Genomic DNA, 18274 nt, shown 5'->3' on the forward strand with positions numbered 1-18274 from the left:
GCTGATTACTTGCGTGGCAGACCTCCAGGGAGGTACTTTACAGAGGATCCTGCAGTATTAGTAATCCAACAGATAGTGCTTTTTCTTTTGAGACAGTATTGGACCAACGTCCTGGCATGCTAAGGAATACTCAGATGTCTTTTGGGCAAAACTGACATCCTGGTCACATGTGGCCATTAAAGATCCGTGGTTAGATTCATAGATACTAAGGTCAGAAGGGACCATTCTGATCATCTAGTCTGACCTCCTGCATAGCGCAGGCCACAGAATCTCACCCACCCACTCCTATGAAAAACCTCACCCATGTCTGAGCTATTGAAGTCCTTAAATCATGGTTCAAAGACTTCAAGGAGCAGAGAAGCCTCCCTCAAGTCAACCATGCCCCATGCTACAGAGGAAGGCGAAAAACCTCCAGGACCTCTCCAATCTGCCCTGGAGGAAAATTCCTTCCCGACCCCAAATATGGCAATCAGCTAAACCCTGAGCATATGGGCAAGATTCACCAGCCAGATACCCAGGAAAGAATTTTCTATAGTAACTCAGATCCCATCCATCCAATATCCCATCTCAGGGGATTTGGCCTATTTACCCATAATATTTAAAGATCAATTACTTACCAAAATCCCATTATCCCATCATACCATCTCCTCCATAAACTTATCGAGTAGAATCTGGTTAGAGTTAGAGCTGGTCAGAGAATGAATTTCCTTCCCCCATCCCACGCCCTCACAGAAAATTTCAGCTTTTCAGTGAAAAATTAATAATCCCCCCCCCACCCAAATTTCTGTCTGAAACCTGAAAATTTAAATTCAGAAATGCTGTCATGGTGCCTCATGGGATTTGTAGTTTGAGTGACTCATCCCCTTTATTGTCTTTTGTGGGGTAGACTACCTGGCTGGACTACTTCTTCCTCCTGTTAGATCATATGAAAGAAGTTCTGTTTTAAAATCACAAATGAGTTTGATTCCCCGTAGTTTAAATTCCAGAGTATTGCTAATTAAGAGGGAAGTCTCCTAGCGGCTTTTGGCTGCTAATTGTGTTCGTACATCCTAAGACAGCGTCTGTTCTCAAAGCAATACTTTGTAACAACAACTACTCACACACAAAGAGACTCAAAGCAGTACTTTGTAACAACAGAAACAGCACACAGAGACTCCTCGCCCTTTTGTTGTATTATCTCGCTTTGTTAACAATTGTGATTAAAATAGAGATAGAGGATGTATGTGGATGGATGCTTGGTGTGGATAATAAATGAATAATCAGGGAGGTGCCAGCCTAAGAATCCAGTGTGGATCTGCTGAAGAAGGTGTCAAGTGGAAACAACCAGAGGACCCCCGGAGGGCAGATTGGAATCCACCCAACAGCCTCAAGGATGGGAGAACCGAGGAACAAGATAACATCTGGCAGCACAGAACCGTCAGAATGTGCCATCTGCTGATTGATTCAGCAACAGCATGATGAAGCAATTCCCATAGACTGGCATAGGAAGAAATTCCTATAAAAATGGACTCTAGAAAGTGAGAACTTTGGGGTCTGATTCTGCAAACCAACTTCCAGGAGTGTCAGATTTGCATCTGACAAGGCCCTGCTCCCTCCTCGTGTCCAGGCCACCTGGCCAGTGGCTTGGCATGAGCAACTCTAAGGCTGGTAACTATGATAACAACTTAGCAGAACCTGTGTGTGTGTGTGTGTGTGTGTGTGTGTGTGTGTGTGTGTGTGTGTGTGTGTGTGTGTGTGTGTGTGTGTGTGTGTAAATGAATGTGTGAATAAATATGAAATTGAATGGAATGTTATAGCTATAACTAACTGCTTACTTCAGAGTAGCAGCCGTGTTAGTCTGTATTCGCGAAAAGAAAAGGAGTACTTGTGGCACCTTAGAGACTAACAAATTTATTAGAGCTAGCTTTCATCCAGATCATACCACACGATCCATTGTCTACAGCCAAGCTCTACGATATAACCGCATTTGCTCCAACCCCTCAGACAGAGACAAACACCTACAAGATCTCTATCATGAATTCTTACAACTACAATACCCACCTGCTGAAGTGAAGAAACAGATTGACAGAGCCAGAAGAGTACCCAGAAGTCACCTACTACTGGACAGGCCCAACAAAGAAAACAACAGAACGCCACTAGCCATCACCTTCAGCCCCCAACTAAAACCTCTCCAACGCATCATCAAGGATCTACAACCTATCCTGAAGGACGACCCATCACTCTCACAGATCTTGGGAGACAGGCCAGTCCTTGCTTACAGACAGACCCCCAATCTGAAGCAAATACTCACCAGCAACCACACACCACACAACAGAACCACTAACCCAGGAACCTTTCCTTGCAACAAAGCCTGTTGCCAACTCTGTCCACATATCTATTCAGGGGACACCATCATAGGGCCTAATCACATCAGCTACACTATCAGAGGCTCGTTCACCTGTGCATCTACCAATGTGATATATGCCATCATGTGCCAGCAATGCCCCTCTGCCATGTACATTGGTCAAACTGGACAGTCTCTACATAAAAGAATAAATGGACACAAATCAGACATCAAGAATTATAACATTCAAAAACCAGTCGGAGAACACTTCAATCTCTCTGGTCACTCGATTACAGACCTAAGAGTGGCTATCCTTCAACAAAAAAGCTTCAAAAACAGACTCCAATGAGAGACTGCTGAATTGGAATTAATTTGCAAACTGGATACAATTAACTTAGGCTTGAATAGAGACTGGGAATGGATGAGTCATTACACAAAGTAAAACTATTTCCCCATGTTATTTCTCCCCCCCCCAACCCCCCACTGTTCCTCAGATATTCTTTTCAGAGTAGCAGCCGTGTTAGTCTGTATTCGCATCCGATGAAGTGAGCTGTAGCTCACGAAAGCTTATGCTCTAATAAATTTGTTAGTCTCTATGGTGCCACAAGTACTCCTTTTATAACTGCTTACTATGATTCTTTCTGTATTCACAATAAATGTGGCATTTTGCCTTTTCCTCTTTAATAAGATCCTGCTGGTTTTTATTTTATTGGTATAACACTCCCTCCCTTCTTGTTGAGCCACCAAAGTGCATCATAGGAGCTGTAGTATGGCTGGGAACCCAGACCCTAGGGAGTGGGGGCATGAGGCCTCCAAACTACGACTCCCATGAGACAGTGTGACAGCATTTCTGAATCAGCATTTTTTGGTTTATCAAAGCAAGTGTAAATTTTTCTGTGAAAACGGACACTTTCTGTAAAAAAAAAGTCTCATTTAGCCAAAAACCCAATTTTCTGTAGACAAATAGTTTTGACAGAAAAATTTTGACCAGCCATACTTCTAGTATTGTTTGTGTGAGTAAAGGGGGTTTAAACTCTGGTGGCCTGTCTGAATTGCAGGTGAGTTGGAGTCGAAGGCAGAACACCAAGGAGGAGATAGGAGCATATAAACTTCCCAGCACTTGAACATGAGATGCGTCAAACGTGCTCCCCTCTCTCAGCCTCAGCTAGTGTTGCCAACTTTGGTTGGATGAATTCCTGGAGGTTTCATCACATGACATTATCTTTAATTATAAAGATTAATTTTTTATTCCTGAAGACCCCCCAGGATTGTCCTGGGGGGTTAGCAACCCTAGGCATCCAGGAGATCCTGATCCTGCAGTTAGTGGGAGTTCTGGAGACACACAGATATGCAAGAAACAGACTTTACAGCTTTTTATTACAACGGCTAAATCTCTAGGGATCAGCCAAATCCCATTAGGAGTTGAGGGCACTCATCACCTCACAGGAATGGTCCCAAGTTAGCTTTCTTAACTAATGTGAGTTTAAAAAGGGCTATGGATGAAGCATGACTGAAATCTACTCCGAGGAAAGAAGGAAGGAAGGATGTCATGTGGGCTCAGTGAAAATATTCCATATATCTTTACAAGCTAGCCATGAATTATATGACATTCCAAGTGGCCCCATAAACATCCTATTTATAACATTCCTTTTTTAAAAGTGTTTTCATCCTGCCTCCCTCACCTCTTCTGTCTGACTGTGGCACAGGACATCACATCATCTAACTACTAGCTGGGTTCTAGTTTCCACGAGTCCAGACTTCAAAATATGGCAGCAGGTCAGCAGCCACGTAGACTATTATGATTGCCACTGCATAGCAGCCACTCAGAACTCCATGGCAGCAACAGGGATCAAACCCAGCTTTCCCTGATCCAACAGCACACGACCAGATGACTTCACTAAAAGGAAACTCACTAGCAGTACAGAGGCTATGACCCACACCTGAGCAGTTCTGATTCTGTCCAGTAGAGGGCAGTGATTTACATGCCAATGCTACCTCCTTGTATTTACAATAGTGTTGTAGGTCCTCAAAACACTGTATAGAAATGTTTATTTTTAGGAATGAGTTCATTGCTCATGCTAGGTCATATTCACAACTAACAATAGATTGATCATGTTATGTTAGAGTCATCGTGCATGAAACAGGTTTGGTTTTTTTAAATAAGATAAATGGATACATATGCAATAGAAGTCACATCATGAAGTCTCTTTTTATATACCAAAGAACAGAATGAGATTGCAGCTGCAGTTGCAAACAACCTTCATCTACATTCTGGTCCATATTCAAATCCCACTGCTGCTGCAGGGTCTTCCAGCCCTGGACCCTCATACATCAGACCTTATTTGTACCAGTTGGCTGCACTGAATGTTTGATTCTCAACCAACATATTTTCTATGTTTGATACACATAGACTTGAGCCTGCAAACCCTCACCCAAGCTGACTTCAAGGAGACCCTACTCATATGAACAAAAATTCGTAACTGGACCCCAGTCAGTCAGTGTGATGCACATGGGCTGCACCCATCCAGAGCCCCACTAACTTCAGGGAGGTCTTCACTTTGATATCAGAGCACAGCAATTGCCAGACTTGATCGGACCCATGGTCCAAGAAACCACCACAGCAGGCAGAAGGTCTCATCCTAATCCCTACTAGTGAGAGATGTGGGGTTAAACCCCCAAGACATGAAGGTTCATCTCCCTTCCCATTGGGTTTTTGTTTCTTGGTTACAATCAGTTATTCCAGCTCTAGATATTCTTGTTATCCACATAGAAAGATTCAAAGCAGGTTTAGACATGGTAAGTTTTTGGCCTCCGTTTTATCCAGTGGCAGTGATTTTCACAAACTAATCACACAGTTTGCAAGAAAGCGTTTTCTTTTTATCAGTTTTGAATTTGGCACCTTTTAGTTTCACTGAATGTCCCTTTATTCTTGTGTAATGAGACCAGAAGTTCCTGATCTACCTTCTCTAGACCATTCATTAGTTTAGGTACTTTTATCCTGTCTCCTCCTTTCCAAGGAAAACCATCCCAATCCTTTCAATCTCTCTTCCCAGGAAAGTTTTTGCATGCTCCTAATCATTCTTGTCGCCCTTCTCCAAAACACTGTGTGAAGGGTCCACCCCCACATACCACACTGATGGCAAGGAGCTTTTCTTCCAACAACACGGTCTGTAAGTACAGCTTTGCATACTGTCTTTGCTACACAAATAAATCCCAGACCATTGGAATCAATGTAAGCCCTTCCATTGACTTTGATGGGCTTTAGATCAGGCCCTGAATACCCCCACACCACACACATTTGAGCTGTAAGCAGGTTGTCTTTCACAGCAAGGCAATGCCAGTTGGTTCCAAAGTCTACAATGCAGCCACATATACCTGTTTTCAAAGTCAGCCCTTGTATTTCACTGTTTGTGTTTGTTCCCCGCTCCCCCTGCTCATAAGGGTTCTACAAACTTCAACCCTGCCACAGTCAGAGTGCAACCAGCGTCTGCATTTGTGCTGATAGCTATGGATACTATAATGCTGCACTGGAGGTGGTGACTAATTTCAGTTTCCAGCTTCACTTTTCTATATCCTGACATCATGGCTCTGATCCCTGACCTGTTAAACAATGGACAGGTCTATTCAATGTGGTCGCACGTTCTTCCCACTGGAATCTCAGATCTGACATTATGTGCAGTGAACAGTATGCGAGGAACATGGAGGAAAAAAAAAAAAAAAAGACACCCAGCCCTCAAAACATTGATTCTTCTTAAATCAAAACAAATGATATATTCCTATAGGCTTCCTATATGGATAGAGTTATTTATGGACCATACTAGACAGCTGAAAAATGCCAGAGAGCTGCAAGCCGTACGCGATATTGACAGAATGAAGGCAGTTAATCTATTTTCCATTGGCAATTAGCATGTATAATTAATATTATATATGCCCCACGATGTGCTAGATATCATTCCTAAACATGGAGTGTGCAACCAGTGGGGGAGGTTTATGTATCCACAGACACATGGGAGAGCTGATGGAGTCACATAGTAGAAAGGGCTGATCAGCATGAATTTGGGAGGCACCCGCTATCCATGAATGGTGATGTCACAACTGGGAACAGTCCACAACTGCAGGGAATCTTCCCTTCCCAATTGGGCATATCTCCCGTTGAGTGGGAACTGTGAAGTTTTCAGCAATTTGGAAAAAACAGGTGGCTCAATAAGAACTTAGGACAACATTTTCAAAAGTGACTAATGATGATGATGATAAATCATGTTTATTACCATTGGGCCTAAAGATCGACCAAGAACAGGGCTCTGTCGTCTGGGCACTGAAAAGCACAGAGATGTAGGCAGTCCCTGCCCTAACAATCAGACAGTCTAAATAATGGCTGACTTGATTTTTTAGGGAGCCAAGTGGAGGCACCTTAAAGGGGCCTCATTTTCAGAGAGTGTCTTTTTCCAAAGAATCACTAGACACTTCTGAAAGGTTTGGTCTGTAGCCTTAATTTAGGCAGCCATTGTTTAAATATTGGCTCTGCATTATTGGACTTTAAAGCCATAGCAATTTTATTTGTAGGAAACCGATCACTGGCCCAAATCTTCCCATCCTGGGCCTTAGATGGGAGTAATTCTGGGTGAGAAATTCCACATTATGGACAGAGAAATTCATTTCTAGGCACTAGTATAATAAAAGCAAAGAACCACCAGACTGATACAAAGATTCCCTGATGCTCCTAGGTTCTCCAGTGAAATCGCACACCAGCTGAATGTCCTGAAGAAAGGAGATAATAAATATAAAAAAGGGCAGCTCCGGAAACAAAATCCTCCCTGGATTGCTACCCATGGAGAAACAGGCATCCTTGTCCAACCTAGACAGCAAGATGTGCATTTACACAGTACCTGCTTAAAGGGCATGTCTTTTCCACTCAGCCTCTGAAAATGCAGCTGAAAGGTAACATATATCTGCTTGCTTTGGAGAGAGACTTTGACAAGAGAAAGACTGTAAGATCTCTGGGGCAGGCCCTCTCTTAATTTGGTGCTGCCCCCATACAATTAATACTATGATCTATGGCCTGTGTCATGCGGGAGTCAGACGAGATGATCTAATGGTCCTTCTTGGCCTTAAATTATTATTATTCATCAGTTTTAAAGAGCTATTCCTCCCGCTATACCTACCCACTTAATTTTAAGAGGAAGGCAAGAAAGGGACCATTACACCAATGACCACTTGGATCTGGCTTTCCATGCTTCTGCCCAGTGGCAAACTGGCTACTTTTTACAGCTATGACGACAATTGGGATCTAATTTCATTTTGTAGCAAGATGATCAGAGTTATTTACTATGCTCTCCAGACAAAGTCCTGTTCAGATTTAATAAATAAATGAGAGAGAGCAACCATGCATGTCCCTTTCATGCAAATAAGGGGATCTGGAACATTTTACATCAACCTTTTCAGGGCTCTGACTCAAAAAGCTTTTGCATAAATTTTATGCAATATTAACATAATGGTGCATGATGGCGTTTTGGAAATAAGCTGATTTACAGTGCTGACAAATCATCAGCTGTGACGGGAGGCTGTAAAAGACAATCCTCAAAAATACTCTCAGCCTATTTTAATTCTGCTATCTTGTAAGCATTGCTTGGCGTCTGGAAAAAGTTGTTGTAATGGTTATTGATTTATTTAGACACCGATATGCAGTGGAAGAAGAATTGGGGGTTTCTTTCATAAATTATTTTTATTAAGTTAATAAGAGGCATGGGGAAGTGTGGTCTAGCTTATAGAGCACAGGACTGCTAGTCAGGAGATCTGGGCATTATTTCCAGTTCCGTCATGGACCTATGATGTGACCTTGAGCATGAAGGTCACTGCCTCTGTCTGTGTGTCTATTTCCCCTCATAGCCCCTACCTTGTGGATTCAGGGGACCATTTTGGGGCAGGGACTGTCTCTTACTATCTATTTGTACAGCACCTAGCACAATGGGGCCCTGATCTCTGCTGGGGCCTCTCAGTGCTACAGTAAGGTTACAATAGTGTCCATGATGTGGAGGGCATGAACATTCATCGATGGTCCCTCCTCTGAGATGCTTATAAACTGAAGACAGACAGAGCTTATGGGAAGTGGAATATAAGGGGCAGTTTATATACACGCCAGTTACATGCATGCGCTGCACATACCATGTAGGAGTGGGTCTTTGAGAGGGCTTGAAATATCAATAGATAGAGCCTTGCAGATGAGCCCAGGGAGGTGGCAACATGCATCCTGGTGGTGGTGGTGGTGGTGGGAATATGTAGAAGACGACACAGATGTGGTCCAGTGGTTGGGGACCGGCATAAGACTTGGGGGGACCTGGGCTCCATTCCCTGTTCTGCCACAGACTCCCTGTGTGATCTTTCGTAGTCATTTAGTCCTCTCCGCACATCAGTCCACCCAGCTATAAAAGAGGAATATAGCACTGCCCTGTGTCACAGGGCTATTGTGAGGATAAATCCATTGAAGTTTACGAGGTTGCTCAGACCCCATGGTAATGAGACCACGAACATACACCATTGAGAGGTAACTATGCAAAAAGCTGACAGACAGGTGGACACAAAGCTGGGTGGCAAGAAAAGATTACAGGTTGATGGGACTTTGTTTATAAACACTACTGAGATCAGCAAAAGCTGCAGGATGGGTTCTTAGTTTGCAGCTTCACCTGAGGAAACAACAGACTGTATTTATAGGATGCCTCTCCCCCAAGTGATATTCAAGGTGTGTTACGCGACACAGCAGTTAAATCCCATAAAATTACAAAGCCAAAGCCCAGTGCTGTGTAATATTCATTAGTATGTTTCTAATGCTGGTTTTAACCCCTTCTCAGCTGACCTCTTGGGGAAAGTGAGTATATGCCATGGCAGGGGCAGGAGGGATGAGGTGGAGGGTGTGGGTATCCAGTATCCAGCAAGTGCAGTTAGGAGGAGGAGTGTCAGGGTAATTGTAGAAGGAAAGAGCTGTGTGTTCTAGTACACAAAGCAGGGACCTAGGAGTTAGATTCTTAGATTCCAAGGCCAGAAGAGACCATGTGTGATCATCTAGCCTGTCCTCCTATGTACAGAGGCCAGAGCAACATTCCCCAAATAAGTCCTAGAAAAAGATCTTTTAAGACATCCAGCCAGTATTGATTTAAAATTGTCAGTGATGGAGAAATTCTATCACAACCCATTGTTCCAATGGTTAATTACTCGCACTTGTAAACATTTTTGCCTTATTTCCGTCTAAATTTGTCTAGCTTCAACTTCCAGCCACTGGCTTGTGTTACACCTTTCTCTAGCTCATACTGAAGAGTCCACAATAAATATTTGTTCCCCATACAGGTACTTAGAAACTGTAATCAAGTCACCCTTTAACCTTGTCTTTGTTAAACTAAAAGAGATGAGCTCTTTGATTCGATCACTATAAGGAACATTCTTTCTCTAAACTCTTTCAATTTTTCATCATCTTTCTAAGAATTACAGCTGTGCAAATTATGATCATTTTTCAGTGTCTCTAAGCAATTCCACAAATGATAAAGAAAAATCATTTCTGGTCAAATGAAAATGTTTCATTTGACCAAACCGTGGCAACAGTTCATTTCCAATTCTGACCATTTTAAAAGGGAGATTGGAAACAAAAATGTGTATCAAACTAAAAAAAAAAAAAAAATCAAAATGAAACATTTTCAAAAATGATCAGAATGCACATTTTCAATTTTTTATTCCCCCCCCCCAACTGAAACAATTTTGTTAAACCAACATGAATTTGCGAAACATTTCGGTGTCAACGAATCTGCATTTTTTGCTCAAAATTTTTGGTCAAAAAAAAAAAAAAAAAGGCCACTGGCTTAAGTTAGGACTCAATACAACCACCGCTGCAGTGGTGTCCTTGAGAAAGTCACCACCACTCTGTAAAATGGGGAGAATGGTGCTTACCCACCTTTATAAAATGCTTTGAGATCTCTGGATACAATGGCTAAGTAGTATTGGTTACTTTTATTAAAGGGTAATTTAAATGACCTGCAGGACTTTGAAAGGAAAGATGATCTTGTGTGTTAAGACACTGCTGCACCAGGAGATCCAAGTTTCCATTCCCTGCTCTGCCACAGACAACCCTGTGTGATCTTGGCCAAGTCAGTTGATATCACGGGCAGTAACGCTTCCTTTGGTCTTATCTATTTTGTTCATTAGACTGTAAGCTCTCCGGGCAGGACTGTCTGTCACTGTATATTTCTAGAGCACCTTGCACTATGGACCCCCAATCCTGACAGCCCCTCTGCGCCGCCCGCTGTCCCCCCCTCCCATGTCCGGTAATACAATAAATAATTTTGTAATATTTGCTCCATCTAAGTCACTAATATCTGCTTTGGTCCAGTAAACAGCATACATCAACCACTGCATGTGTTATTGTTTGTGAAAGGCCATTTAATATCCACTTCTGGTCTCTTCCAAAGAAAATTAATCCAGCTTCCTGTTATACTTTCCTTAAGTGCTGTTTTGTCTTTCTTAAGTTCAACTATATTTTGCCATCATCAATCTTTTATGTCCACAGTGGACTTTGCCAGGGACAGGGGCCAGTCCTGATGTCATGATGCAGGGCTTGATAGAGAGAGAAAATTCTTAACGCAACGTTATCAAAGCCAAAGCATGAGGCAATTACCTATTGTGCAGGAAATGCAGCCAATATAACACCTGGTCTCCAAGGATGGGGATTTATAGATGAAAATTCCAGTGCAACGAAATAAGACTTTATAACCCTAGGTCCTCCCCAGTCAAATATTATGGCTGGCTATAAAAAAAGGCCTCGATATTTTTATGACCAACAAGTAGAAGAAGAAGGGAGCAGAACAGCCAGTTGTAGTGCCTCACATTGTCTGGCCGGCTTGGGAATCGCATCTTCATACAGCATTGCATCATCGGTGAGGTGCGGCACAGACACTATAAGGAACACTTCTCTGCTGGTGGAGGAGTTGTGTTTGCTGACCTGATAGGGCTTTTCCAGCTGCAGCGCAGGATTATAAAGGTATGTTCCTCCTTCCTCTGGAGCATCAAGTGCTGGCAGCTGTTGGAAGCCCATGATGGATCAGAGTTCTGATCCCAACCATATGTTTATAAGGGGCAATTTGGATATAGCAGTGCAAATTCACAGCTGACATAGGAGACTCTCAGGCCACGCCGATAGTGTTGGAATCTCTTCCACCAGGGATGAGTTTGGCCAACAATGTCTGTGGTGCCCTACACAGGGCCTGAAGACTTCATACATGCTCTTAAATGGCCACCAGTCAGGTCACATGTTGGCAAGAATCCACCAAGGTCTCTCTCAGGTGCCTTTGTATTCCCCTCCATGCAGACTATAACCTCTAACGCTCTCTAATTTCATGAGCAGCCATTAAGACTCCAGGCCAGGAAATGATGTATATTTTGCTAGATGCCCATTTCTTAGCGTTGAGCTGCACAGTTAGGGGCGGGGAGGTTCCCCCCGAGTGCATAGCTCTATGCAAGCAGGTCCCTTCCCCAGCCCTCCTCTGAAACATAGTCCAAAACCGCAGAGTCACAGCTCGCCGCCTTCTTTAACAACAACATCAAGCTCAGCTCAAGTGTTCTTCCCAGGCATGGCTGCTCCCAGTTTCTTACCTCAGTGCTGCTCAGCCCACACCCTAGATCTTCTCTTCAAGGAGTCACTCCCACCTCTCTCATATCCCGGTGAAAATAAATAAACCCGCCTCAATGTGTCAACACTTAACTCTTTCCTAGCAGGATCAACCTCTGCTAACAGGTTGCAGTGACTCAGGAAAACCCTGCCAGCCTGTTACACTCCCATTTATCTCATGTGCTTGCATCAGGAAGGAAAAACATCTTCTTACTGGAGATCTGGTGCGATTCTGTGCCCCGGTGCAGAAGTGACTTGTGATACACATTTTACATACTGAAGGTCAGATTTGTCTCCCATTTACACCAGTGCAAGTCCAGTGAAATGAACTGAGCTACACTGATGCAAGACCAGAGACAGGAGAGCCTCATGCCCCGTACTTGTGTTAAAACATAGACAGCTTAGCCAACCAGCACAGATATTAACACTGCAGTATGAAGATAAACAGGGTGGAGTGCAATGGTTTGATTAGAGGATAAGAGATAGTTTACTCCCAGAATTACACAGCAACACAATAACTTTAGGAGTGGCTAAGTACTCTTCTACAGTTGCATACTGTATCTTCACTCTGACCTGAAATTGTTAGGATTCTTACCATTATGATATCAACCCCAGCTGAGATCAGGTCCCCATTGTGCTAAACATTGTATAAATACACAGTAAGGCACAGTCCCTCCCAAAAAAGCTAATAGCCTAAATAGGCAAGACAAAGGTTGGGAGACAGGAACCGAAACTTCTGATCCTGATTTTTATATTCATACAGCACCTTTGTGCAAAGGGCTCTCAAAGCACTTTACAAAGAAACAACACACAACGGATCAAATCCCCCGCTACTGAAACGCAGCTGCCTCTCAAGTGAAACAAGAGTTTCTGGACAATGAACAGCATCAACGTATCGTTCTGTCGGGTAGGATGTGAAGAGGCATATCATGACCCCACGGAATCTGGAGGGAGGTTGTGAAATTGTACAAGGTGAAATTTGGATAGGTCCCTGGGTTTGGCACCTCCCCCTTACCAAGAGGGCCACCGAATCTAGAAAGATCAGGATCTGTGTTTGGCACCACTTTCCACAAGGCAGCACTGGGCCTCCTAACTGCACTTCAGCAACACACTCCTACCCAGACACCCATGGAAGGGGACACACTTCTAGGGGGTTTCTAATCATGTTGGACTATAAAAATAAAACAACATTACGGTACAGTTTCTTGTGTTAATACAGTCATATCCTGAATGAGCCAAATCCCAGCTAACGGCAATTCATGGTCAGAGAAGTCCTCCTGGGATTTGACTTCAGAGCGCAAGTCATGGCAGTAATAGAGGGAACGATGCAGCTAATTCAATAGGGGGCGCTCTTCCCTCTCAATCAGTACAGAAGCCAATGCAGTGGGAGGACCTCTGCTGCGGGGGCTTTCGTCTTCCTTTGGAGATGGAAAACTGAGGTCCTGACTGCTTGTTTTCATTACAGAGCCCACAGCACATTTATACAAGAGTACAGGTGTTAGCCTCAGATTCCTGTCCACACTGATGCTGTCCTATACAAACAACGATACTTAGTGCTGATCTAGCGCCTTCCGTGTGAGGATCTTGAGTATGCATGATTGGGCTACACCTTTCAGACCCTTGTCAGGTAGGTATGGTAAACATTATCACCACCATTTCACCGGGTTGGAAAACTGAGGTATTAAAAAAAAAAACAACAACAACAAAAAACACACCTAAGGCCAATGTTTTCCAAGCCAGTCATTGACTTTTGGGCACTCGTCTGGAAACAGAGAGGCCCAGACCCACAAAGCTATGGAAGCACCTAATGCCCATGAATTTCAATGAGAGTTAGGCACCTAAATACCTTTGAGGGTCTGGGCCTGAAGGCCTGGATTTCAGTGGGAGCTGTGAATGCTCAGGACTTCTGAAAATCAGGTCCAAATGTTTCAAGATGGGCACCCAAGAGTGACAAAATAGTGGCCACTTTTGGCAACTGTGGCCAAAGTGACTCTCTGCATGACACTGGGCAAGCCAATGCGAGAGACAGGGCTAGAATCCATGTCTAACTTCCAGTCCCAGGTACATGGTATCCCCTTGAGTGACATTTGTTTATAGCTTCCTTCGTCACATCCCATCTTGAAAATATTGAGTAGCATTGCTGCGCACTATTAAAAGCTAAGGCTTTTAACCCCAGAGATGGCTGTATTTCCAACTGAGGGTAAAGTGTTTTCTAAAACATATGGGGTTTGCAAAGTGCTGTGGGATCTAGCTGGAAGAAAGGTGCCCTTATATGCACAAATCTTTATTGTTAGCTTCCAGCATTTCACACCCTCGTGCACAGCATTTAAAAGATTTACTCAGCTCTTGCTGGAATTCCAGAGCACAAGGGCTAAGTGAGTGCTCTTTCATTGGACAGTTAATGACATTTGATGAGTTAAAGGTACTGGTGACTCAGCGTTGGCAATTTATTTTTGTAGGAGGACGGTGCTTTGCTCCATTAACCTAAAGGCAGCCTCTATTGCTCAGTACACAAAATAAATCTGTCCAGCTGCTCGAAAGCCTAAATAAATACATTGTGTTTTAAGAGTTTAGTCTTTTTAAGAAGTCTAATATAAAAAAATCCAATTCTTTAAATATATTAAGACCAAAGTAACAATCTTATTGGTTAGAGAATGGGACTGGGAATCGGGGGCACTGGATTTGTTTAGTGGCTTTGGGAAAATCACACGGTCTCTGGTTGATCCTGACATACTGCAGTGACAGGCATGGTACAGGAACCTAAATAGATCTAATCTCAGCCCCAGCATAAGCAGATGCAGCACCTATGAAATTTATGAAGCTGCACCCATTCACTGCTTGGCTAATTTTGAGTCATTCCCTCAGTTCCCCCTTCTGTAAAATGGGACTAATAACGTCTGCCTATTTTCACATCTTTGCTATGACGCTTAAGCAATTAAAGAGGCTGCAGCCCAAGGTAAGCCCCAGCGACACCCATGGTCCTTTATGTTTGCTAGGTGAAAGCAATGAGAAGCTAGGGAATAGTTTTGCTGATCGCAGCCCAAGGCAGACTAGAGTCCACTTTGATTTCCCAAAGCTGTGCTGGCTCTGAAGTGCTAAAAGCCAGCGAACACTTATTTTTGTCACTAGAGTCAGCAGATCTTACTCTGAATTCACCCAGGGAGTGGGTGTGCTGAATCAGAAGATAGCAGCTTCACACACCCACTTTTCAGAGCCATGCAATGCACACCATTACACGAGTGCCGTCCTGAGACATCTTCAGACGGAGAGCACAAAGCAATGGGATTTATTTTAATAAGTCCAGAATGCGGCATAGCTGCTCTTCAGATTCTTTACAATTTACAGGAACTGTTTGATCTTAACGACTAATGATAGCACTTCGATAGCCCTTTATGTCTTCAAAGCCTTTGGCGAATGTTAAATAATTAACGCTAATGACGAGGGGGGGGGGGGAGCTTAGGAATAAAACCAGTTCTACCAAGATATAATATCACTGCACTTCAGGGCAAAGGTGTTCAGAGCCATTCTTAAAAAAGAAAGATAAGGGAGAGTTTAAAGGATGCCGCTCTTTGTGCAGACACAGGAGTGAATAGTAATGAAGAGACAGGGTATGTCTACACTGCAAAAAAGGTATGTTCTTAACTCGGGTTAAAATAGTAATGAAGACATGACAACTCTGCTTTTAACTAGGATTAGCAGCTTGAGTTGAACCCCAGGGTGCCCTATTGGCTTTAACTAGAGCTGCTAACCCAAGCTGCCTTGTCTTCACTGCTATTTTAACCTAAGTTAGCTAGCATGTGTTAGAAGAAAATTAAACTGGACTCAGTCATTCACTGTGAAGTACCTAAACTAACCTTTGTTCCTTTGGCTGGTGTGTTCCTTTCCTATCGCTGCTTCCTCAACAAGGGATAAATCCCAGCCTCCCTTAGAAGACAGGATGGAAATGTAACCCCCTCATCCTTCAGTCCTCCTTGTTTCCAGTGGAGGACTGGAGATGGGCGAGTCTCTGGTAATACTTGAAAGCCACCGGGTTGGAAGGATCATCGCTTGGAAGCAGACACTTGCAGAGGATATAGTCATTCTGGCAGGTGTAAAGACACTAAGATGCCTAAATGACTTTGAGAATCTGGTCCTGAGCTCAGATAGTTTCCTTGCGCAAGGCACAGAAACACCAAGCACCTTCACTGGTGGCGGGCCCTGTTTTGAGTCTCTTTAACCAGTCAAAAAGAAAAGGAGTACTTGTGGCACCTTAGAGACTAACAAATTTATTAGTCTCTAAGGTGCCACAAGTCCTCCTTTTCTTTTTGAGAATACAGACTAACACGGCTGCTACTCTGAAACCTTTAACCAGTCAGGACATCCTGGTGGACAACATCATAATCTGCAGCACTTGGCGTGGGCCAAGTTCTCCGCTGGCACAATTCCACTGACTTCCATGGAGTAACACCAGCAGAGAATTTGGCTCTGTCCCAGGATCCCATCCAAGGGTCTGTAGCTAAGGAGCTGTGCGCTGCAGTGTGTGTAGGGGATGGGGGCTCCCCTGGCCCGCAGAAGATGTGGGAAGAGCCAAGCCAATCTGTAGTGCTTATTATATGGCCACTGGTCCCCCTGCCTCCAAGGAGGCCGGTTCCCAGATGCTCTAAATCTTCCTTTGTCCTGGACTCCGCAGAGGCACAGCCCCAGCTGGGGAAGGGGGAGCGGTAGCCCCCAAAGGGACACTCCAGCTCACTCTGATCTCGGAGCCCCATTCACATCCCCACCCCTGCTGCCTGCATCCCTCCGAGAAAAGACGGGCGCGATCCTGGGCGGGCATGAAGCCGGAGCAGGGCTCCGTTGACTTGAATGGCGCTTCCCCGACTGACGCCCGCTGCCCCGGGCCTGGAGCCCTGGGCTTTGTCTCCGCGGGGCGCCCGGCTCCGGCCACGTGGCTTTCTGCCGCCCCGGGGCCCCGCTGGCCGCCGTCAGAACGAGCGGGCCCCAGACAGCAACAGGCGGCCCCAGCGTCACCCTCCTGGCCCCGGCCACCGCTCCCGCCCCGCCGCCAGTGTGTCCCAGGGCCGGCCTCCGCCGGGTCTCCGTCGAGCCGCCGCCCCTGCGGCTCCAGGGGCCCCCACCGCCCGCCAGCGCGCACCGCAGATCCAGCCCCCGCCGCCGGCGTGGGCGTTTGCAGCCAGGAGCCAGCGCCGCCCCCGGGGCGGCAGGTGCGGGGCGCTCCGCTGCACCCCTGGGGGGGCTCCTCGCCTGCCGGGGAGCCGGTGGGGGGCTGCGCGGGTCAGTCCGGCTGAGCAGCACCGACTCCGTCCCGTCCAGCATCGCTCCCCGGGCGGGGCCGGGGTCCCTCTCGGGGCTGAGCCTCCCGCTGGCGAGGATGAGCCCCGGGCTCCCCGGCCCCCGCCAGGAGCCTCCCCCGCGGCTGCCGAGCCCGGAGCTCCTCGGGGGTCACCGCGGGGCCCGGAGCCAGCGACGCCCCGGGTCCGAGCCCTCCCCCCCCCGGGGTCCGCTCCCAGCTGAGCCCCCCGCCCCGGGGCGCCCCCCCAGCCGCCCGGGCTACTCACGTAGCGTCTCAACTTCTTCTCCGGGGGCGACTTGCGCAGCCAGCCGGCGCACACCACTTCCCCGCCGCTCATCCCGGCCGGCTCCCCGCCTCGCCCCGCGCCCGGCCGCTCCTCCGCGGAGCAGCTCCCCGGGCAGCGCCGGGGTGAGTCGGGCGCGGCGCAGCCGGAGCCTGGCCCCTGGCCCCGGGTGGCAGCCGCCAGCGCCTCCGCCCCAGCCTCGCTCGCGGCACGCCAGGGACCCCTTGTCGCCTTATCCAGAGACCCTCGGTCGGAGCCTGGGCTGCCGCACGCGCCCTTTCCAACCCCGCCAGCTGTTCGGAGCTGGGAGGCAGGAAACCGCCTCCGGCTCCCCCCACACACCACGCCCCCCTCCCGCCCCGCCAGCCTGTTTGCGAAGATACCAGACTGGCCGGGGTGCAGCTTCGGCTTCCCAGGCAAGGTCAGCGCGGGGATGCTCAGGCACGGGCGGGGCTGGGTTGCGTTGCAGCCCCCGCCCTCTCCCCGGCACGCGGGGCTTTTTACCCGGCTCCCTGCGGGAGAGGGATTCCCGGTCCGACAGTACCAATGTGCTAGATGACAGGTTCCAGCGGAGCGGCCGTGTGAGTCTGTATCCGCAAAAAGAAAAGGAGGACTTGTGGCACCTTAGAGACGAACCCATGTATTTGAGCATAAGTTTTCGTGAGCTACAGCTCACTTCATCGGATGCACCCACTGTATTTTCCACCGAATGCATCCGATGAAGTGGGCTGT

General features: G+C 46.3%; 1 protein-coding gene across 1 annotated transcript in view; it reads right to left on the bottom strand.

The window, feature by feature from the left end:
* The window catches only part of GAB2 (GRB2 associated binding protein 2), a 195815-nt gene extending 177979 nt beyond the window's left edge, over positions 1-17836 (bottom strand). Inside the window, exon 1 of the mRNA XM_038387664.2 lies at positions 17525-17836. Coding sequence (XP_038243592.1) covers positions 17525-17596 — 72 coding nt within the window. The 5' untranslated portion in view covers positions 17597-17836. The remainder of the gene's footprint in view (positions 1-17524) is intronic.
* Between the last annotated feature and the right edge of the window lie 438 nt (positions 17837-18274).

Source organism: Dermochelys coriacea, chromosome 1, assembly GCF_009764565.3.
Source record: "Dermochelys coriacea isolate rDerCor1 chromosome 1, rDerCor1.pri.v4, whole genome shotgun sequence".
In the NCBI taxonomy this organism is placed as follows: Eukaryota; Metazoa; Chordata; order Testudines; family Dermochelyidae; genus Dermochelys; species Dermochelys coriacea.